The following is an 18298-nucleotide window of genomic DNA, read 5'->3' as shown; positions in this document are numbered from 1 at the left end:
GGGCACCGTGGAGCCCAGACACTTGGGAGCTTCCAGCATGCTTATCGTTATCCCATCCAGATCCAGTACAGAGAGAGGGAAGCTGGATGGTTATTAATCATCACTGTTTTAAGACCCAGCCCCACGTCTAGGCCACCTGCAACTTGGTGGCTCGTCCCAGGGCATGTCCCCACTTGCTGTGTCCCTGTGCACAGAGACAGGGCAGGCGGTGGCTGGGCACAGCCTCAGGTCTGGGTGCTGTGTGGCCTCGTTAGTGGTGGCACTGGATCTGAGCTAGGCTGCTTCAGGTCACGAGCTGGGAAGCGCATGTGGTGGTACCCTGGGCTGTGGGTGCTTCCTGGCCCCGGCACTGAGCTCCAAATGGCACAGACCTGTCCTGAAGAGCCAAAACAACCCAGATGGGAGCCTTGGTCCCTGCTTTGTCTCTCTGGCATCCAGCAGCTTTCAGCTGTGGCCCGTAGGACGTGAGGACCTGAGGAGTTTGTTTTCTTTGTTTTTTCTTGTTTGTTTAACTTTGGAGACCCCTGGACTACTTCCACCAGATCTCTGGAGGAGCAGCTAGAAGCAGCAGGCCCACGTATAAAACACAACAGTATATGCACTTGGCCTTTATATTTTGAGTCCATGCTTTCTTTAGAAAGTTTTTATTGGCCCATCAATCCAAAAGGGTTAAACAATATTGCTATATTGTAGGAATGAAGCTCACTGGAGGAAATTAGACTTTCTTGGGGTTGGTGCAAGACTCGTCAAGAGAAGAGCAGCAGTGTTCTACCACGGCCCTCCTACTTTATTGCCTGTACGCTGAGCATGTTTCTGTCAACACATTTCTTTTCTCAGAGAAGTGTGTCTGGGTGTGGGTAGAATGGAGTAAAAAAACCCCTAAAGTCCTCTTCTGCTCGTGTGCCTCTCTGGAGAGGATGGAGCAAAGGTCTGCCAGCACCATGAGCACCGTGACCCACAAGGCAGAGCTAGAAGACCACAGCAATCAGAGCAGTGTATGAGTCTGTGCAGAAAGGAGTTGGGAAGGCTGGGATGCAGTTTCATAAGCATTTCTTACAGCAGCAATCTTTATGCAAAAAATAAGCAGCTCTGAAATGTTCATCCTGGCTCCTGTGCTGTGCCCGCCTTGTCTTCCTAGTACAGCTGTTCAGGCAGCTGTGCAGTGGACTTGCTCAGAGACCTATTGCAGTTAAAAATAACACTTCCCTCCCCCCCCCCCCCCCCCCCCCTTTTTTTTTTTAAACTGTCAGGAGCAAGTGCTGCTTCTTGAATATGTGGTGGTAAAGGCACAGCCCTAGATTTGGGCAGACTGTTTGTGGTTCTGTATTGAGGTATCTTTGCTTAGCTCTGAACTGGTAGTAGGGCTCAAACCTCCAAGCTAGATGTGCCCTTCCAGCAGGCCAGATGATGGTTGTTGTAAGCAGAAGGAGGTTGTTCCATAATCGTGCTATGAAGTTGAAGTAGTATTAGGGACCACAGAAATAAAGTCTCTATGGGCAAGATCCCCTTGCCCTATCCCATAAAAAAATATGTTCATGTCCACCAAGCCCCCTGGGTATGTCACCTGTGAATAGCACTGCTGCCTGCAACTCAGCTGTGGCTTTTCCAGATCTGTGGCTGAAGGCAGTGTTTCTTTATTTATACAGAAATGCCCACTGGAAGTGTTTCAGTGCTATTTAGTGTTTTCTATCCTCTTTCCTTTTTTAAAAGAGGTTGCAATAAAAAAAAGCAACAACAAAACCTTAATTGTACCATCCAGAATTGTACATGTTTAAAGTGAGTCACTATGGAATCATATAACTGTAATCTTTGTCCTCATCTCCACCCTGCTGCTTGTCAGTCTCCTTCCCTGAAATGCTGGTCTAGCTGTTAGGAGCTTTTGTCATCTGTAAAATACCCTCCAATGCAGAAAGGCTCAACCAAAAATTCTGTTGAATATGATAAAGGATAAGCCATTTATCTGACCTCTTAGTACACACAACTTGAAACTCTTCTAGATATTTTGTGAAGATACCTGGGTGCAGACAAACATCTGAATGCTTCTCTAGCAGAGCATGTGAGTCAATGCAAGAAGAGGGAAGGCTTGTGAGACTGTGGGTCAGGAAGATGCGGCTACCTGCTTGTTTCCTTGTATTTTCTACCCTTTGCAGTGATGGAAATGTTTTATCTTATCTGACGCTGAACCCTTTCGTAAACACGTTCCTCATAAATTCCCCTTGTAGTTTTGGTGTGTTCTGGGGGTTTGGGGGTTACTTTCACTTTCTCTTCTAGGCTGTTGCTGTGCTCTGCTAAAGAGAAACCTTGGCTGTCTCCAGAGGTTTTGCCTGTGGAGCACAGCGGCAGCGGTTCCTACCTCCTTCTGCAGCTTCGGAAGCACTTTGTAGTTCTCTGCTCTGTGCTGTATGTTTCAAATGGGAGATATCCCCTTTCAGGTCCTGTTAAGCTGCTTAGCTTGTCCCATTGAGGGGGGAAAAAAACAAGTGACAGACCTCTCCAGTGTAAATTTTTCAGCGCCCCTGCCTTAAACTCCCCTTGAAACAGACAGGAACCCAACGTTATGGCAGATGTGCAGAGTAGGGCCCCATCCTGCAGTTTGGGGGCACAGGTCACAGTTTGTCCTTGGTTCACAAAGAAGCTGATGCGTACCTACCACCAAAAGGCTGAAGCAGATGCTGTGTGTATGTCCCTGTCCCAATATGTATGTGACTTGTGTTTTGCTGCCCCGCTGCCTATCATAGCAAGTTAAAAATAAACACTGGTGTTTTTCTACAGTGTGGGTAGAGCATTCCTTTGAAAGTTCAAGTGTGAAAGTGATAGGCATTGGCAAAAATGCTGCTTTCAGACTGGTGCCAAAGGGAGCTTGTGCCCTTCCCATTTAGCTTGTCTCTGGGTCATTTTAAGCCTCCTCTTAAGAGGCTGTGCTTACCGCTGCCAGTAACGCTGTGGTTGATCCCATATCTGAGTTCTAGGTGCAAATCCAGCATCTGCACTTGAAAAAGTCAATGAAGCTTACAAGAGACAATTGTAAAATGATGCCTGAGCTGGTAGAAATGCTTTGCAGTGAGAGCCACGGAGCTCAGTCTGCTGAGCTCCGCAGAGGTGACAGTGTGCATGTGCCTTTGTGCAGAGAAAATACTATTCTCGGACCCTTTAACCTGGTAAAGAAAGTCATAGTAAGCACAAACACTTGCCCTTGGTTTTAGCTGAACACAGTCAGTGTGGGCATTGGTATAAATGTGGGTAGAATACAGGGTTTTGTACACAAGGTCTGATCCAGCGGTGGCGTGGGCAATTCTGGTTGTAAACTAAAGAAGCGGAAATGGAAGGGAGAGTGGAGAAGGCTTTTTATGCAAACAGGGACAAAGAAGCAGGCATGTGCAAAAATAGCCACAAGTGTAGGAGGGGGAAAGAAAAACACAAGTCCAGACCTTGGCTGGTAGAAAGTGTGTCAGAAGTCTGTGTGTGTATGCTCCCCTGACCCCCATAGCTCTTTTGATGCTTTTTTTTGGTTTTGGTTTTTGGGGTTTTTTTTTCTCCTGATGCTGATTCTCTTGGCTTTGTTTCCTTGTCCAGTGTGTCGAGACTTCGCTGTTCTGGAAGATCATACCTTGGCCCATAACTTGCAGGAGCAAGAGAGTAAGTAGCAATGATCTTTGGAACAAAGTGAAGCAAATTTGTCCCAACAGATATCTGGCTTTGGTTTTGCTAAGGAAAATCCTCCCTGCTTTTATTTCATTTTTATTCTTTTTAATGGAATACAGATTATTATTACTGTCTTCACTGTCCTGTAACACTACTCTGCATTCTGCCCCAGTTCATATTGTACCCTAGAGATAGTTGCATTTCATGTTTCAATTTTGTGCTCTCCTTTAGAGTTGAGTTTATGCCTTTTATGATAAAATTGCATGTAGGACCGTGTTTGAGGTTTTGTTGCTGTACAAGTTTTTTAGAAATGACTAGCAATTTTTGAAGCTTCAAGTTTTATAGGCTGACCTGAGGTGCAACCAGAAGAGGTCTGTCTGTTTACTTATTTCAGAATCGCTAGTGCCTGCCTTTTGAAAGGAGGCTTCATTTTAAGACATTTTGAGGGAGGACAGCTGTACACCACAAGGGTTTAAAAAAGAGGAAAAAAAAGTACAGCCAGAAACTTCAAAGTGACTGGTGATTATTTTTTTTCTTTTAATTTTTTTTTTAACATGTTTGTCTGTTACTTTGGGTATTTTTGCATTGCAGTTTCAGGTGTGTTGGCCTCTCTAATCTGCTTTGTTGGGTGCCAAGACCATTGGTATCTACTAGTACTAGGTGCTAATACCATTCCAGCTACTCTGCCAAGCATGCAACTTGGGCTGAAGTTGTGCCCTCGCAGCTGGAACCTGAGACCACTGAATTAAAGATGGCTCAGCTGCAGCTCATGTAGCCATCTTTTCTTGCAGGCAGTATCCATGTATGGTAATGGACTTACTGTAGTACACAGTTGCTCTGTTGCTAAATATAAAGGTAGTGAGATTCTGGAACTGATATGTTGAGAGCAAGATGAGTTTCCTTCTCTAGAGGTTCTTGAGAACAAATTAGGGAAGCATCCATCAAAGTGACTTAGGTTCCGCTCATCCTCACTGGCCTCTGGTGGTTCCTTCCAGACCCACTTTATTCATCTAGGGTAATTTCCCATGGCCAGAAAATGAAATTCAAAGCCTGAAAAGCATTACCCATAAACCTGGATGTGATCAAGATATGCAGATCTTGTTTTGGTAACAGACAAACATACAGTCCTCTTCAGCGCTGAAACGAGACAATCTCAAGCTGCTAGCGTAATTTCAGTTCAGGACTTCCCCACCTTTAGAGATGTTTCCCTACCAAGAACTGTCTTCATTTCTGGCCTGGAATCTCCCTCCCACTTGTTTTTTCTTGTTCACACCCTGAAGTTCTGCAGGCTGATTTGGGGGTTCTTGTCTGTGTTTATTTCCAGTTGAGCATCACTTGGCAACAAATGTTCAGCGTAATCGTCTGGTGCAACATGATTTGCAGGTGGCCAAGCAACTGCAAGAAGAGGAGGATCTGAAAGCACGTGCTCAAATCCAGAAACACCGAAAAGACTTGTGAGTTTGGGATGGAGCTTTTGAAATACTAGTCCCATGTGGGTCAGAGCACTGAAATCAGCTGCTTTGATTTGAGTTGATTGACAGTACATGGGAGTCAGGTTGATAAGCCTTTTGCTTTTGTTCCCCTTTTCCTTTGGCTATCCATTGCAGTAAAAGTATTGATACTAGGCTCTGACGCAGAGTAACGAGGACAGGGTTGGAGTAGGTGGTCCTGGGGCCCATCTTGGCTTAGATTCTGTTGCCTGACCGTGGGAAGGAGCCTTCCTGTTCTGCTGCCTGTTGACAAAGTGGGGTAACTTGGCCACTTGCATTGACCTTGTCCCTGGCTAAAGCCTGAGAAGGAAGAAACCACACCACAGAAATACACAGTGTTACAGTCAATTCTCTCTCCTGTGGAAATTGCAGATATTCACATGTTTGTATTGTGCCGGACGAGTGCTTTTGAGGAGCTGGGCACAATGCTTTTTGGTGTACTGTTGCACTGAACAGCTCAAAGCCCCTGCTTGCGCTTGCAGGTACTCCAGCGTGAAGCAACCTGGGAAGAGGAGCTGCTGCCCCAGGGTCAATTGGTGGAGATGGGTGTTGGGGGACAGGCCTTTTCTTGCAGTCACTGACTTCTGCAGCAGCTGTGGGAGGCTGTTTGAGTGATACACTTCAGATCTAACGCTGTGGCCTGTGATTTGGCTTTCTGTGTGCCATGGCTCTTGGGCTGTGGAGCTGGTGTAGAAGTATAACATGGCAGTGCTGGGCCATGTTATATTTCAAAAACATATATATAAAACAAAAGGTACTTTCCAATGCAGAGTTGACACTGATGCTTTCATTTTTTGGTGGTGTGTTGTTTTTTTATTTGGTTTTTTTTGTCCTGTCCCCCCCTCTTAGTCTCTTGCAATGTGTGAGATGTGACAAATGGGTCGCGTGAGTGGGCTCACTCCGATCCCGATGAGGAGAGGCAGCAGGACGGGGCTCCCTGCAAATGCGGGGTCTGCAAGGCAGGAATACATCTGGGCGGCTGTGCTGCCTCCCGGCCTGTGTCGTGCTCTGTAATGCCACCCCCCAGGTACAGTTGGTGGTGGATCACAGACCCTGGGTGGCTCATCTGGCAGAGACAGCCATGGAGTAGGAGAGCTCTGTCTTGCAGATGTGTGAGATGCAGGACTGGCTTCAAAGGAGCTGCTCATAAAAGATTTGAAGCTGGGGCGTGACAAATCAGCCACTGTTTTCAATATTCCCAGCGTACTCAGGCAGCACTGGGTAGATACATGTGTTATTGCTCAAGTCTGTGCTTTCTTTCAATAGTTTTGTCTTCATTACCAATTAGAGATGTGAGCATGTAAATGACAACATAAAAATTAATTTTGTATGGCAGAGAGGTTTCCTTTTTGTTACTTGCTGGGAACTGCAAACAATTTTCTTGTTGTAGGACTCTGTAAAATGGGATTTATGAACTTTGTGAGCCAAGTTACAGGCAGAACTGATGCAAAGTGTTGTGTCAGCAGCAGTTCTGCTCCTGAGAGCATGAGCTCTTCTGCAAGAATGGTAAAAAAGTTGGAGGCATCCTTTTGTAATTGGATCTTTTTCTTCCTTAATTCTTTGTACGTTCCCACTGTCTCCTTGTGCAAGATCAGCATGTTCTGGCAACAAAATGATCCTCTCTGCCGTTGCTTTCTGTATCACCTAGGACAGTTTGACACTGCAAGGTGATGGGAGGAGTAAAGGGGCAGAACTGGGTGGACTTTAGAAACAGGGAACATAAAAAAGCTCTTCACATTTATGGGCTCTCTTCTGTCTTTCAAATCCTAGATTCTCTCAGACAGATTTTGTGAAGATAAATGAGAGAATAGAAATAACTTTTCTTCTCCTTTTAAGAATTCGGGGCAGCATCAAACCTTATTTTCCTGCTTCTTTAAAAGCACCTCTCACATCTAGCTGAGCAGCCTGCACACTGCCAAGCATACTAGCAAGGTTGCTAAAGTAACTGTTGGAAATACCGTGAAAATACGCTCTTTCCTCATTTTGCTCCCAGTGCTGTAATGGTTCTGTTACACTAATGCAAACAGTTCCTTTGAATGGTTCCCTTAAACCTTTTTTTTTTTTTTTTTTTTTCCCCCCTCCTCCTCATCTGGCAACAATTAGTTTCTACACCCAACATGAATGGGAGCTTTCTGATCACATTGACTTTTTGGGGTTTTCCCCCTTCTTTTTGCTAAACTGATGTAGAGATTCCCTGACTCTCTTAACACTCCTGGCTGCCCAGGAATGGAGGACACATAGGTTTGGTGTTCAGGGATGGTGACGTTTATGTTGCTCTGGCTGATTTCTGGGGACTGATGGGCACTTGAACTCACACTAATGAAACTGAAGGACCAAAAGAGCTGTCAAAGTTTTTCAGCCTATTTTCTTATGCTCAGTCAAGTTGAAACACTACCTTATGTTGATTAACTAATCAAGTCTCAGTATTTAATTACCACTAAGCAAAAAAACCCCGAATCTAATCCTCTGTTGCTGTTCAGTGCTTCTTAGAGATTGATACAGTGTATTCCAAGATGGGTGTCATCAGGAACAAGAAAATGCTTCTGCTTTTGCATTCTTTCTAGTGTTCATTGCTGCAAATGGAGAGGCAATGACCTTGTTGCCTTGGCTTTGAAAGATGATTAGCTGTTTCTGTCTCTTGTTTGTCTGCAATAAGATGTATTTTAAGCATTTAGCAAGTCAGTTGGTGCTGATGAACTTGGCACCTTAGCTCTGTTCACAGGTGCGAGGGGAACTGGAGACGTGCAATGCCGTTGATATGTCTGACCTTTCTAACTTTCTACCTGGATTCGTGTCCTCTGAGTCTGGGGTCATAAGGGATCCACTGTCTTAGGCCCACTGACAGCCTGCTCCCCAGGATTTGCATATTCAGCTATTGTTTTGCTGGGGACTGTGGTTCCCTGCTGGTGCCAGGTTTGCCAAGGTCCCTTTTTACATGGCAGGTTCAAGAACCAGATTTGCTGCTGTGTGAGCTTGTGTGCCTTTGAACAGGTCTCTCCCTGGAGTTAAGTGAAATGCACACAGGCACACACACAGAGAATGCCAGGTTTTATTACCTGGATGAAAGAAACTGTTTGACCTATTGATAACTCCAGCCCTGCAATCACTGAAATTCATGAGTGCCTTCCAGGGTGTCTTTAGATGTGGGTCAGTTTATGGATATGCACAAGTGTTTGCGAGTGTGGTGGTCTGGGAATTGACTTGGGGTTCATACGTGCCCAGGGAAGGGGATATAAATAACATGCAGTACTCAGTTGCAGGTCTGCTTCCAAGGAGCAGTTGCCAGAAATAAAGAAGCTTCTTTGCCCTCTTGCTGCATGTTCCTTCCAGAAAAGACAGATCAGTTGTTTCTGGTGGCATTTGTCCTCTAAACCCTCTTCATGTCACAGTGTCCTTCCTCCCACCCTAAGCCACATATCCACTCTTTCTGCTTCTCTCATTCTTCACTTTCTGTAAAAGCAGGCTCTGTGGTATTACTGACTGCTCCAGCCATGCCACTTCTGTCTGCTTTGCTACTGGAAGTCTACACTTACTATTTTAATTTCTTCCGCTCACATCCTAGACTTCCTTCCTGTCCCTTGCCTTCAAGTTTGCTAGGTCGCTCGTGCCCTGATCGTTGCTCAAGTCTAAAGCTAGTTGTTGCAGCCCACACGGCCCAACGTTGACATAGCTGAACCTGCTTCTCTTGAAATACTTGCCTGACTTCCATAACATGTTCTTGGTAGTCCTCCCATCACCCATCTGATTGTTGCCAGTGTATTCTTCAAAAGTTTGTTTTCTAATAAAGCAAGATCTGCCTGTTGCTGTTCCCATTCTTATCTCCTCCTATGCCTTGCCTTTCAGTAGTCTCAGTTGCAGAGATAGCTTAGATTGATTTTTCTGACCTCTTTAGACCTAGTCTTTGGCTCAATTTCAGCAGTGCTGAAAGAGAGAGCTCTTAATCTTTCTTCTCAAATCCCCCAGCCCTTTTCTGGGTTGCCCTAAGATACCCCTGGCCATCATTCCAGCCTGTTTGCTGGGCATCAGAGCCTGCAGCTGAGTACGGCACAAGTCTTGCAGATGCTTTCTGTATGACATCCCCGCAATATGGCCTTCCCTGTCTATCCACACAAATGGAACTCTTGTCCCATGTCTGTATTACTCCAGTATCTCTTTTTCTGTCCCCAGTTACTGCAGTATTGTGTTGCTCCTGCATCCGCAATGGATGATTGCTCCCTCGCCCCTTGTTTTGACCCACATTGCTCTCTTGCCTCTTGGCACCGGTTCTGCTTTTGTGTCTCGTCCCACCTCAGTGGCATTTCTCATTCATTACTGAACTGCCAGCTCCAGCCTCTGCTTGGCCTACGTAGTGCATTTTGCTATCAGCTTTTCTGCGCTTTCTCCTTCTTGGCTTTCAGGTGAAAACCACTTCCCAGAAATGTCTGCATTAACCTGACCCCTAAACCCCTCCTTTGGCACCAGGTGTACAAAAACTCCTCAGCAGGATTAGAGTGTTTGCAGAGACTCTTATGGGCTGCCTTGGCCTGCCCTATCCTACAGTATCTACCTCCTTTCTTAGCAAACTGCCTATAAATCTGTTTTCTCTTGCTTTATGCTCTGATTGTGAATGTTTTGGGACCCATTTTCTAAATTTGGCCAGCAGTAAGTACAGGGAGTCCTAGGTCCTGGTGAGATTCATAGGCTCTGCACTAATACTGAGTAATAATTCTTCTGTGTAAATCAGATGGTTCTTTAGCTCTTTTATCCCTTTCTCCAGGCTGATTGATGCCTGTGACTTTAGCTGCCTATAATCCTTGTCTCCTTGCCTTCTAGAGAACGACAGGACTGTGAAATCGCTCAGGAAATCCAAGTGAAGCTGGTATTTGAAGCAGAGCAGCGCCGCAGGCAAGAGGAAAAAGACGAGGTAACCTTTAAAGTTACAGGCACGGCAGGGCTATTTGTAGCAGCCCTTTCAGTGCAGGAATTTCTCTGTCATTAGCCACAGGAGTTGGCTTGCATGGTGTCAGTCCTGGTCCTTGCAGATCTCGATATCCAGAGAGATTTCAGGGAGTCCTGTTACAGGAATAAGTTACAGTCATAGTCGTCATGCTCAAGGGTCACAAGGGTTGTTGATGCCAGTGGCTTTGCTAACAAAGAGGGCAAGTAATAGATGGGTCTTGTTGAGGTGTTCATTGCCCTGGTTTAGGAAAGTTTACTTGCTTACGCAGTTTGAGATCTGCTTTCTTTCTCAAATGCAAGAAGACAGGTACAACTTTGGGGAGAGTCCTGGCTCATGATTTCTTGGCCTTAGGTGCAAAGACTTCAGCAGGACCCTCAGCCCAGCCATCCATGTCTGGCTTCTCCATTACCTTCCTTCATTTTCAGTTTAGTCTTTCACAGCCTGAACACTCTGTTCTTGCTAGCAGATTCCTTCTGCGATTTCAGAATATTGCTCTGGTGCTGTTGCTTGAGAATGGGCAGTGTGGTTTGCCCATGGTATTCAAAGGGTTTGACTTGATCACTTTATTGTGTCAGCCTGTGAGACTGGATATTCAAGAAAGCCACAGAGTGGAGGAACACCTGGGTGAGCCTGAAGTGTGGCCCCGTTTTCCTGAGAAGTCTGAGTAAGGTTAAGATGCTCAAGATGCACCTGGTGGCATTTTCTCTGTAGGAGGAGCTTGAACACAAGGCTGTGTTTCCTGGAACAGACTGAAATAAGAATCTGTCCTTACCTGAAGGTGCGCCAGTCTGCTTGTGCAAGACCTCATTTCCTTCTTACACCATTAAGTCCGAGCAAGTACTGAAAGGCTGCCCAGGCAGGCGTGGAAGGGCTTCCAAGAGGAGCTTGTGGCAATGAGGTGGGAGGGTAGGAGGAACACTGGCTAAAGGATTTGTGCTATTAAATGTGACCATCTGTCTCATTTTTATCGGGAAGGTGAAGGGGATGCAATACTACTCATGTTGGCTGTGGGAATTGCACCTTTCCTTCCTGTTCTACGTAGAGAGTTGCTGGGATGTCAGCAGTCTGACAACAGGTCCCTGGAATCTGTCAAACCAGCGTGCTGACCATCTTGTGCTGTTGGGAGCAATCTTCAAATGAATGTGACTCAAAGCCATGAGGAGAATGTCATAAACATTCTTTGCCTTCCTGCTGGTACATGGGAAGTTTCCAAGGGTGGCTGAATAGCTGGAGTTGGGCTGCAGCTGGGTACCAGGGTCTGGCACTACTGCCCATCCTTGCAACAGGACTTCTGGAGAGCTTGAATTGATCCTGCTTCCCCTCCAGGGTGCCCCCCAGAATTATTTCTTTTGGGTGGGCTCCTGTGCTGAGGCAGAGCCTGAGCAATGTGAGTGAGGCTGCGCAGTGCCCCAGAGGGTTGTCAGCTGGCAGAGGGACAAACATCAGAGCCCCTGCTGTAACCCTCGGCACAGCATCTATGCACGTACCCTGCAGGATATGCTGTATTACGCTGGCACTGGCCACATGCCGAGCCAGTCTTTTATTTGTCACACGTGAGGGTGTGGTAGCTGCCCAGCGTATGGGATAGTTCTCTGGTATCAGCAGTGGCTAGCTGTTTTATGCCAAGTGCTCTGCGTGAGGCAGATCCAGTCTGGTGTGCAGGGTTTTTAAATGAAGCGCTAAGCCTACCTGCTTACAAGTCCAGTTTGTAAGAAATGGTTTGTGTGGATTTGCAAGTCCTGAGCTGTCTCAGTCCTGGGGATAATGTGCTTAAGCCCATATATTTATAGACTTACTGTGCTTGCTAGAAGAGGTTAACCTTGTCAGGGGAAGGAATTAATTTTCTTTTTTTTTTTTTTTTTTTTTTTGGTGAAGAGCCTGTGGCATCCCCAGGTCCTCCACAGAGCTGGTTACGGAGCAGATCCAATCTGAATCCTGAAATAATAGTTTGTACTTGAACACGCATCCAAGGTCCTCCAGTGCTGGCTTTGTTCTGGAGGGTGTTGGCTCTTAGTTTGCATTTCAGTGATGCCTTTCCTGCCTGCAACGTACACTTTACATGCACGGCTCTGTAAAGGTCCTGAGGATTAGGGAGGCTTAAATGAATAGCATCCAAAGGGCTAGCATGCCCTGCTGGTATCTTCCAGCTTCTCTTCCTAGCTTCAGACTAGCTCCTCTGACTTGCAAGCTTCTGGGCCCCAAATGAGCAAGCCCCAGGGAGCTGTTTGCTGTTGCTAGGCCTTGTTGATCCATTAGTCATCTCGAAGGAAAACCAATTAGGAAAATGGAGTGCTATTCTCTTTGATGGCTTATCTACCAAAACTGCGACAGAAGATAAACAGCTGCAGTCCCTGCAGCGCTCCTGCCTTATGCCTAGTACTCTTTTCCTAATGTCCCTTTCGATTTTCTTTTCCTTCAGCCTCTGTCTGTCAAATTGATGCATTTCCCTGCCTGGCATCTTGCAGTCCCTGTAAATTACACCTAGTTTGAAGTGAGTTCATGACTTGCTCTGGGAACTCCTTCCAGTCAGAAGTGCCTTCAGCTGGAGACAAGTCTTTTTGCCTGTTTTTCTTTCCCTGGTGGAGTCCAGGGTGAGGTCCAGCCTACTTGTGTGAGCGAGTGTGCGCTTGTGTGACTTCCAAATCCTTGCCGAAAGCCTGAGGTTGCACATGCAGTCCCTTCTGCCATGCTTTGGCCATAAGGGCTTTGCAGGTTTGTGTGCAGGTGGAACAGGAATCTGCGAGTCTGCCGTGGGGCTGGAAGCGTAGCTGTGGGCCTGGGTGAGGTTGGATACTGGTTGCTGAGGTGGTGCCTTCTATCAACCACTAATTTGGAAGCGCTGTCCAGCCCAGGGTTGAATTTGAGAGTAACCCTGTTGTTGCCATGTCTGAAAAATTAAACTATCAGATTTTTATAATTGAATAAAGAATTTGAATAAAAGAATTTGGAGATATTTTTTTAAGGGGAAAAGGTAATGTCTGTTTTCTTCCATCTCTTCAGGACATTGCCCGTCTCCTACAACAGAAAGAGCTGCAGGAAGAAAAAAAGCGCAAGAAGCACTACCCAGAATCCCAGGGACACACAGTCTATGAAGATAGCTATTATGCAGAAAATGGAGGTATGTTTCTGCCAGATAAAGGATCAAGATCATGGCAGTATAAATGAACCAGGTGATCTGGCAACTGCATTTAGGAGATTTCCCTTATCCTACATTCCTGCATTCGGCACTGTAGCATTTTATCAGTTTCCTGGGTCAGGATCAGACTTCATTCTAGAATCAGGAAATATTAAAAAAAAAAAAAAAAAAAGTGGAGAAGACAATTTTGTAACTTTTCACGTCTTAGAATATGGCCTAAAGGACAGGGATAGAGTGTGTGGTGTGTGAATGTACAAGCACACCCATGCATGCATGTTTTAAAAGGGTTTGTGGAAAAAGACAGTAGCTGATGGTACTGATAAGACAGTTACTTCTGCGTAACACCGCAAGTGTGCGGGGGAGAAATGCAGATGCAATTCCACGCTTGCATTTGAAGAGTAACAGTTCCGTGTGTTCATCTGCAATGCTCGTACGGCTACGTGCATAAAGGAATAAATGCTGCCTGGAACAGCCTTTCAAAAATAACTCCTTGCAGGTATGTATCTAAGCATTAAAATTAGCACAACCGCTTTGAATGACTTACTGAATAACAAGGTCATCTCCGCAGAATGTCTCTGCTGTGATTATCATCTGGGACTGTATGTTGTGGAAAAGATACGACCCACAGCGCTGTATTGCTTTTGCTTGGTTGGCTTTTATGATTGAATACAGACCTCCTTTAAATTGGGAGGAGAGAATCAGGGTGTGTTTAATTATGGAGCAATATGGGGATGGCTTTGCTGTGCATTGGTGGTGGTGCTTGTGTTCTTTCTTCCAAAAAAAAAAAAAGGTGGGGAAGACACAGGCTCCTTTTGTTTAACACATTGTGAAGATGAAGATCAAACCTCTTATTTCTCATTTTAACATCAATGACATTGGTGGTCTTAAATGTCTTTTATTTGAGCTTATACAACGTATTTTAGTTTCAATTGGGAAGGAAGTTCAAGAATGGCCAAGAAAACACATAGCACAAAACAGTAACCAAGTGGAAACTTCATGACCACAAGCCTTGCTATGTGTACAGAGCTGGGAACGACTTTGATCTTGGACTATTACGGCCAACCCACACTTCAGTTTTTCAGAATTAAATGGGACAAGTCCCTGAAAAAATACAAATAGGTAATAGTGTTGCTGTGCAGAGATTGTACGACAGGATGGATTTTTATGACAGAAATCAGCTGACAAAAGCATGTGACTCTTTGAACTGAGACTGTGGTGTGGATTTGGAGAGCAGGATATCTTGTGGGTCTAATTTTTCTTCCTGCAATTATGTGTAGTCTCGGAGGTAAGGTAGAAGGTGTTTAGCCTGACTGTTCATAGTAGTGCTGCTCTTGATTCACGCTCCTTAAAAACTAGAAAGGACTGGAACAGATTTTGATGCCTGGATCATGTAGTCCGTTGGTCTGGAAGCTCTTAAATACCTGGGCACCATTTCATGAGGTCTCAGCATCCTCGCTTTGTTTTGTCCTCATTACTTGTGAACTTCAACAACAGCAACAACAAAAAAAGCTCCCTTGTTTGGGTTTTAGTTTGTCTGGAGACTGAATAAAAATTTATACACATCCAGGAGGAATGTGGATTAGGGCTATTGCTCCAAAGCAATCTGAGCTCTTAAAAAGTGGAAAAATAAACATGAAAAAAAGGCAGAGTTTCTCCCAGAAGTGTCTGTGCCATGAAAAACATATCTGTATTCGTTCAGTCACTTGCTGCTTGAGCAAGTAACACCCAGACCTAAAGAGTGTTTATACGGCCCCTGTGGAAGGCGCTGCAGGAACCAGCACCTGCTGAGGAGTTAATCACCCTGAGATACCCCAAAAGCAAATCTCCTTGGGCTGTCTGGCATCGTTGCGTTACCTGCAGCAATCCTTTCCCAGCGTGGCCATGCTTTGCTCTTTCATGATCTCCTGCTCTCTGCTGGTGTATTTATTGAGCTTTCCTTAATGACAAAATTGAATTAATTCTTTTAGACCCTTGTTATTATTGTTCAAAAACTGATTCTTGCTTTCAGGCTCTGGTCTGTGTTGTTCAGTAAGTCACATAGATTGCTTTATTGGATATTTGTTTTCTGTAAATCATGTGAATGATCTAAAACTAAGCAGAAAAACCAACCAGTTAACAGGAACTGCTGTGGTTACTCTGAGTTCTTGGATTTTTAAAAATATACCTCTTCTGGATAAAAGTCACACAAATTTGTTTTCAAGGTGGATTTTCTGTAGGCTGTATTTTTGCTGGCTCTGAAAAAGTTTTTTCTGAATAGAATGACTTGAAGGGAACATTCAGTTTTGGTGTGTGGTTTGCTGGGTTTTTATTTTTTCTCCCTGAAATCTAGGTGATTGTAAGGAAGGCAGAACTATTTATTAAAACAGAATGCAGTTCATGTGCAGTGAAATCTATTTTAATTATTTTTAGATACTATAAAAAAACCTCTCAGCAGTGGAGAAGGAAAGTCTTACTCTGCTGGGTTTGGGGTTGTTGTTGCGGGGGGGGTGTAGTGTGTAGTTCCCTTTCAAATCAACCTCTGCTTCAAGGCAATCTTTTTTTTGCTTCAGAAATACACCTTCATTCTGAAAAGCTGCTGTAGAGAGATAATAGTTCACTCAGTGCAATGATTTTTCTTAGCAAATAGGTTGATTGGAAAATAAATTGATCAGCAGATTGTATACAGGCAGACTGTTGCAGCCTCATAGCTGTGTCAGGTTTATTACTGAAACTAAAAGCAAAGAAAATTTCCACCTGCTTTCTGGAAATCACGGAGGAAACAACCTTGCCAAGCTGCCGAGTAAGCGGCTTTTCCAGCTACATTGCTGAGGTCAGGAGCCTGGGTTTTGTGAAGTTTTATCCTGCCCTTAAATTTCCATAGCCCTCTCTGCAGTCAGAACCTAAACTTTTATTTAGGCAATGAATAAGCGTGGGCCCTGAAACCTCTGGGTCTGCAAGAGATAGGTGACGGTCTGTGGTGGAAGATATTTGGATGCTGCAGCTATCAATCATCTTGTTGTTGCTTTTAAAAAAATATAAAATATCCCATCCCACTTGTCTCTTTCTCTTCTGCTTTATGTGGGTTTTCCCCCTGTTTTTTCTGATAAAAAACTTTGTGCCTGAAGCCAGGGCAAGGCACTGGTGCTCCTAAAACAGGATCCAACCTGACCCTCTGCTTGCCCCCTCTGGCTTTACGCTCCCCCCGGCCGCACCTTGCCTCCCAGCCTCACCTGTACCTTGTGCCTTCCATCGCAAGCCTCTCTCTGGTGGTTTCAGTATCCTGCTGCAGTGACGTGTCACCGGGACATGAGCTGCTCTGCTGGCTGTTTTTTCAGCCCCAATGGCATCATTAAAAGTCCTTCATCTCCATAGTTGCTTGCCTTAGGAGGTGCTTGGACATGCTTTGGGGCTGGACCTGCGCTTTTCGCTCCAACCCCGTTGCCTCCCGTGGGTGCCCTGCTGCTAACCAGGCTGCCCTTTCACTCTGTCCCCCCCATTATATCCTGCAAGCGTTATATCCTTGTTATTCTTCTTTCTGACCCCGTCATGCTTTGCCTGCATTTCCAGCTTCTCCTTGCATCAAGCTCCCTCACCCGCGTGCTGCGAGTCTGGCCTCGCTGAACCACCATTAACCCCCCCCCCCCCCACTAACCTGCTCGTTGTTTGTCCCCCTGTTGCTCAGAACACCCCTGGGGTGACCCCCGAGAGCAGGGTTCTGAGCCTCGCAGGGCAGGTGGCGGTGACAGGCACACGCGCCGGCGGAGAGACCACCGAGAAGCCCCCTTGCCTTTGTCCCACGGTGCCTCCGAACACGGGCGTTCCACCTCGGAGGATCGTCGGAGCTCTCCTCGGCTGAGTGAGGCTGGCAACGGCCATCAGCAGGAGTGGAAATCAGCCAGCCAGGGAAGGTCCGGGAGACATCCCAGCCTAGACCTGGAAAGAGAGGCTGAGCGCGGTGCCTGTGACTGCAGCAATAGCAGGGAGCTGCGGGAAAGGAGAGCGGCTGGCAGGGAGAAGGCTCGGAGACCTCTCAGTCTTGACCTGGAGTCAGACCGTGGGCTCGCAGAGGAGGCATGGGGCAACAGAAAGCCAACGAGGCAAGACAGAGAAAAGCACCTTCCTCTTCTTCAGATGGAACTGGAGGCTGAGCAGGAGACCTGGCGTCAGGGTGGCAGCCAGCTGGCGCATCCTCAAAAACACAAATCTCGTCATCAGGGCCACTCGTCGCACAGGATGGTGCGTGACGAGCAGCTCCGTGATGCCGAATCTAGAGATGATCGTAGGAGGGGTGAGGAGAGAGACTGCAAAAGGGCAGGACACAGGAGACATTCCCCCTCTCCCCACAGTGTGACCCAGGGGAAGGTTGGAGACTGCCAGCGAGACTCAGGTAACCAAGTGATGGGGAAGGTGTTACATACGTGTGGGGATGGACCTTTGCACGCCCCATCCTGGTCTCTAAAATACATGTTGTTTCCTTTGAAGATGGTTATCTCCAATATCTACCTGCAGTGTGTACACAGTGAATCCTGCCCAGGTTTCTCCCTTGTTTATTGAGATTCTTCTTATGTGTTGATGTTCTTCCTCTGTTTATTTCCCGACATGTTCCATGGCATCAGAGAGGATGAGTAAGAAGGTATTGTTGGAAATGGTGCCCTTGGTATCCTGTGTTTGAGATAAAAAAAACCCAACCCCAAAACAGTGAGGACAGTTTGCTGAAGTACTAACAAGCCAGCAATTTCATTCACTTCTTATTGAAAACCCTCCCGGCAACATAATCAATTCACTTTGGGCAAAGTTCAGTAGTGGCACTATGTGTCCAACTGGGCTGTATGTGTAAGATGGGGTTCTTGTCAAATTCTGTACAAGTGGATTTTTCTGGGAAATGCGTATCTGTGTAGTTCTTGTTGTTCAATAATACTTGGGAACCAGTGGGCTTTAAAGATCCAGATCCATCTTTCTGCTTTTAAAACCACACTGGGGCTGGGGGTGACCTGTCTCTTAGTGAAAGCAGGAGTTTAGAGACTTGGATCTGTGTCTGTCACAGCGTGGGAAACTTGTGCTTTAAGCTGTCTAACTGGTCTTCACATGGATAAGGTGGGGCTGATAATGTGT

General features: G+C 45.9%; 1 protein-coding gene across 3 annotated transcripts in view; it reads left to right on the top strand.

Annotated features, from left to right (window-relative positions):
• CCDC50 (coiled-coil domain containing 50) overlaps nt 1-18298 on the top strand; it is a 44445-nt gene that overhangs the window by 13773 nt on the left and 12374 nt on the right. Inside the window, exons 1-6 of one of the 3 annotated variants that reach the window (XM_049802960.1) lie at nt 3385-3443; nt 3574-3636; nt 4967-5096; nt 9945-10035; nt 13072-13189; nt 16869-17573. In XM_049802960.1, coding sequence (XP_049658917.1) covers nt 3443; nt 3574-3636; nt 4967-5096; nt 9945-10035; nt 13072-13189; nt 16869-17573 — 1108 coding nt within the window. In that variant the 5' untranslated portion in view covers nt 3385-3442. Of the gene's footprint in view, nt 1-3384; nt 3444-3573; nt 3637-4966; nt 5097-9944; nt 10036-13071; nt 13190-16868; nt 17574-18298 lie in introns of those variants that run through there. The other 2 variants (XM_049802958.1, XM_049802961.1) reach the window with 2 other exon arrangements.

Source organism: Accipiter gentilis, chromosome 6, assembly GCF_929443795.1.
Source record: "Accipiter gentilis chromosome 6, bAccGen1.1, whole genome shotgun sequence".
Lineage (NCBI taxonomy): Eukaryota > Metazoa > Chordata > Aves > Accipitriformes > Accipitridae > Astur > Astur gentilis.
This window is presented reverse-complemented; position numbering and strand designations above follow the sequence as displayed.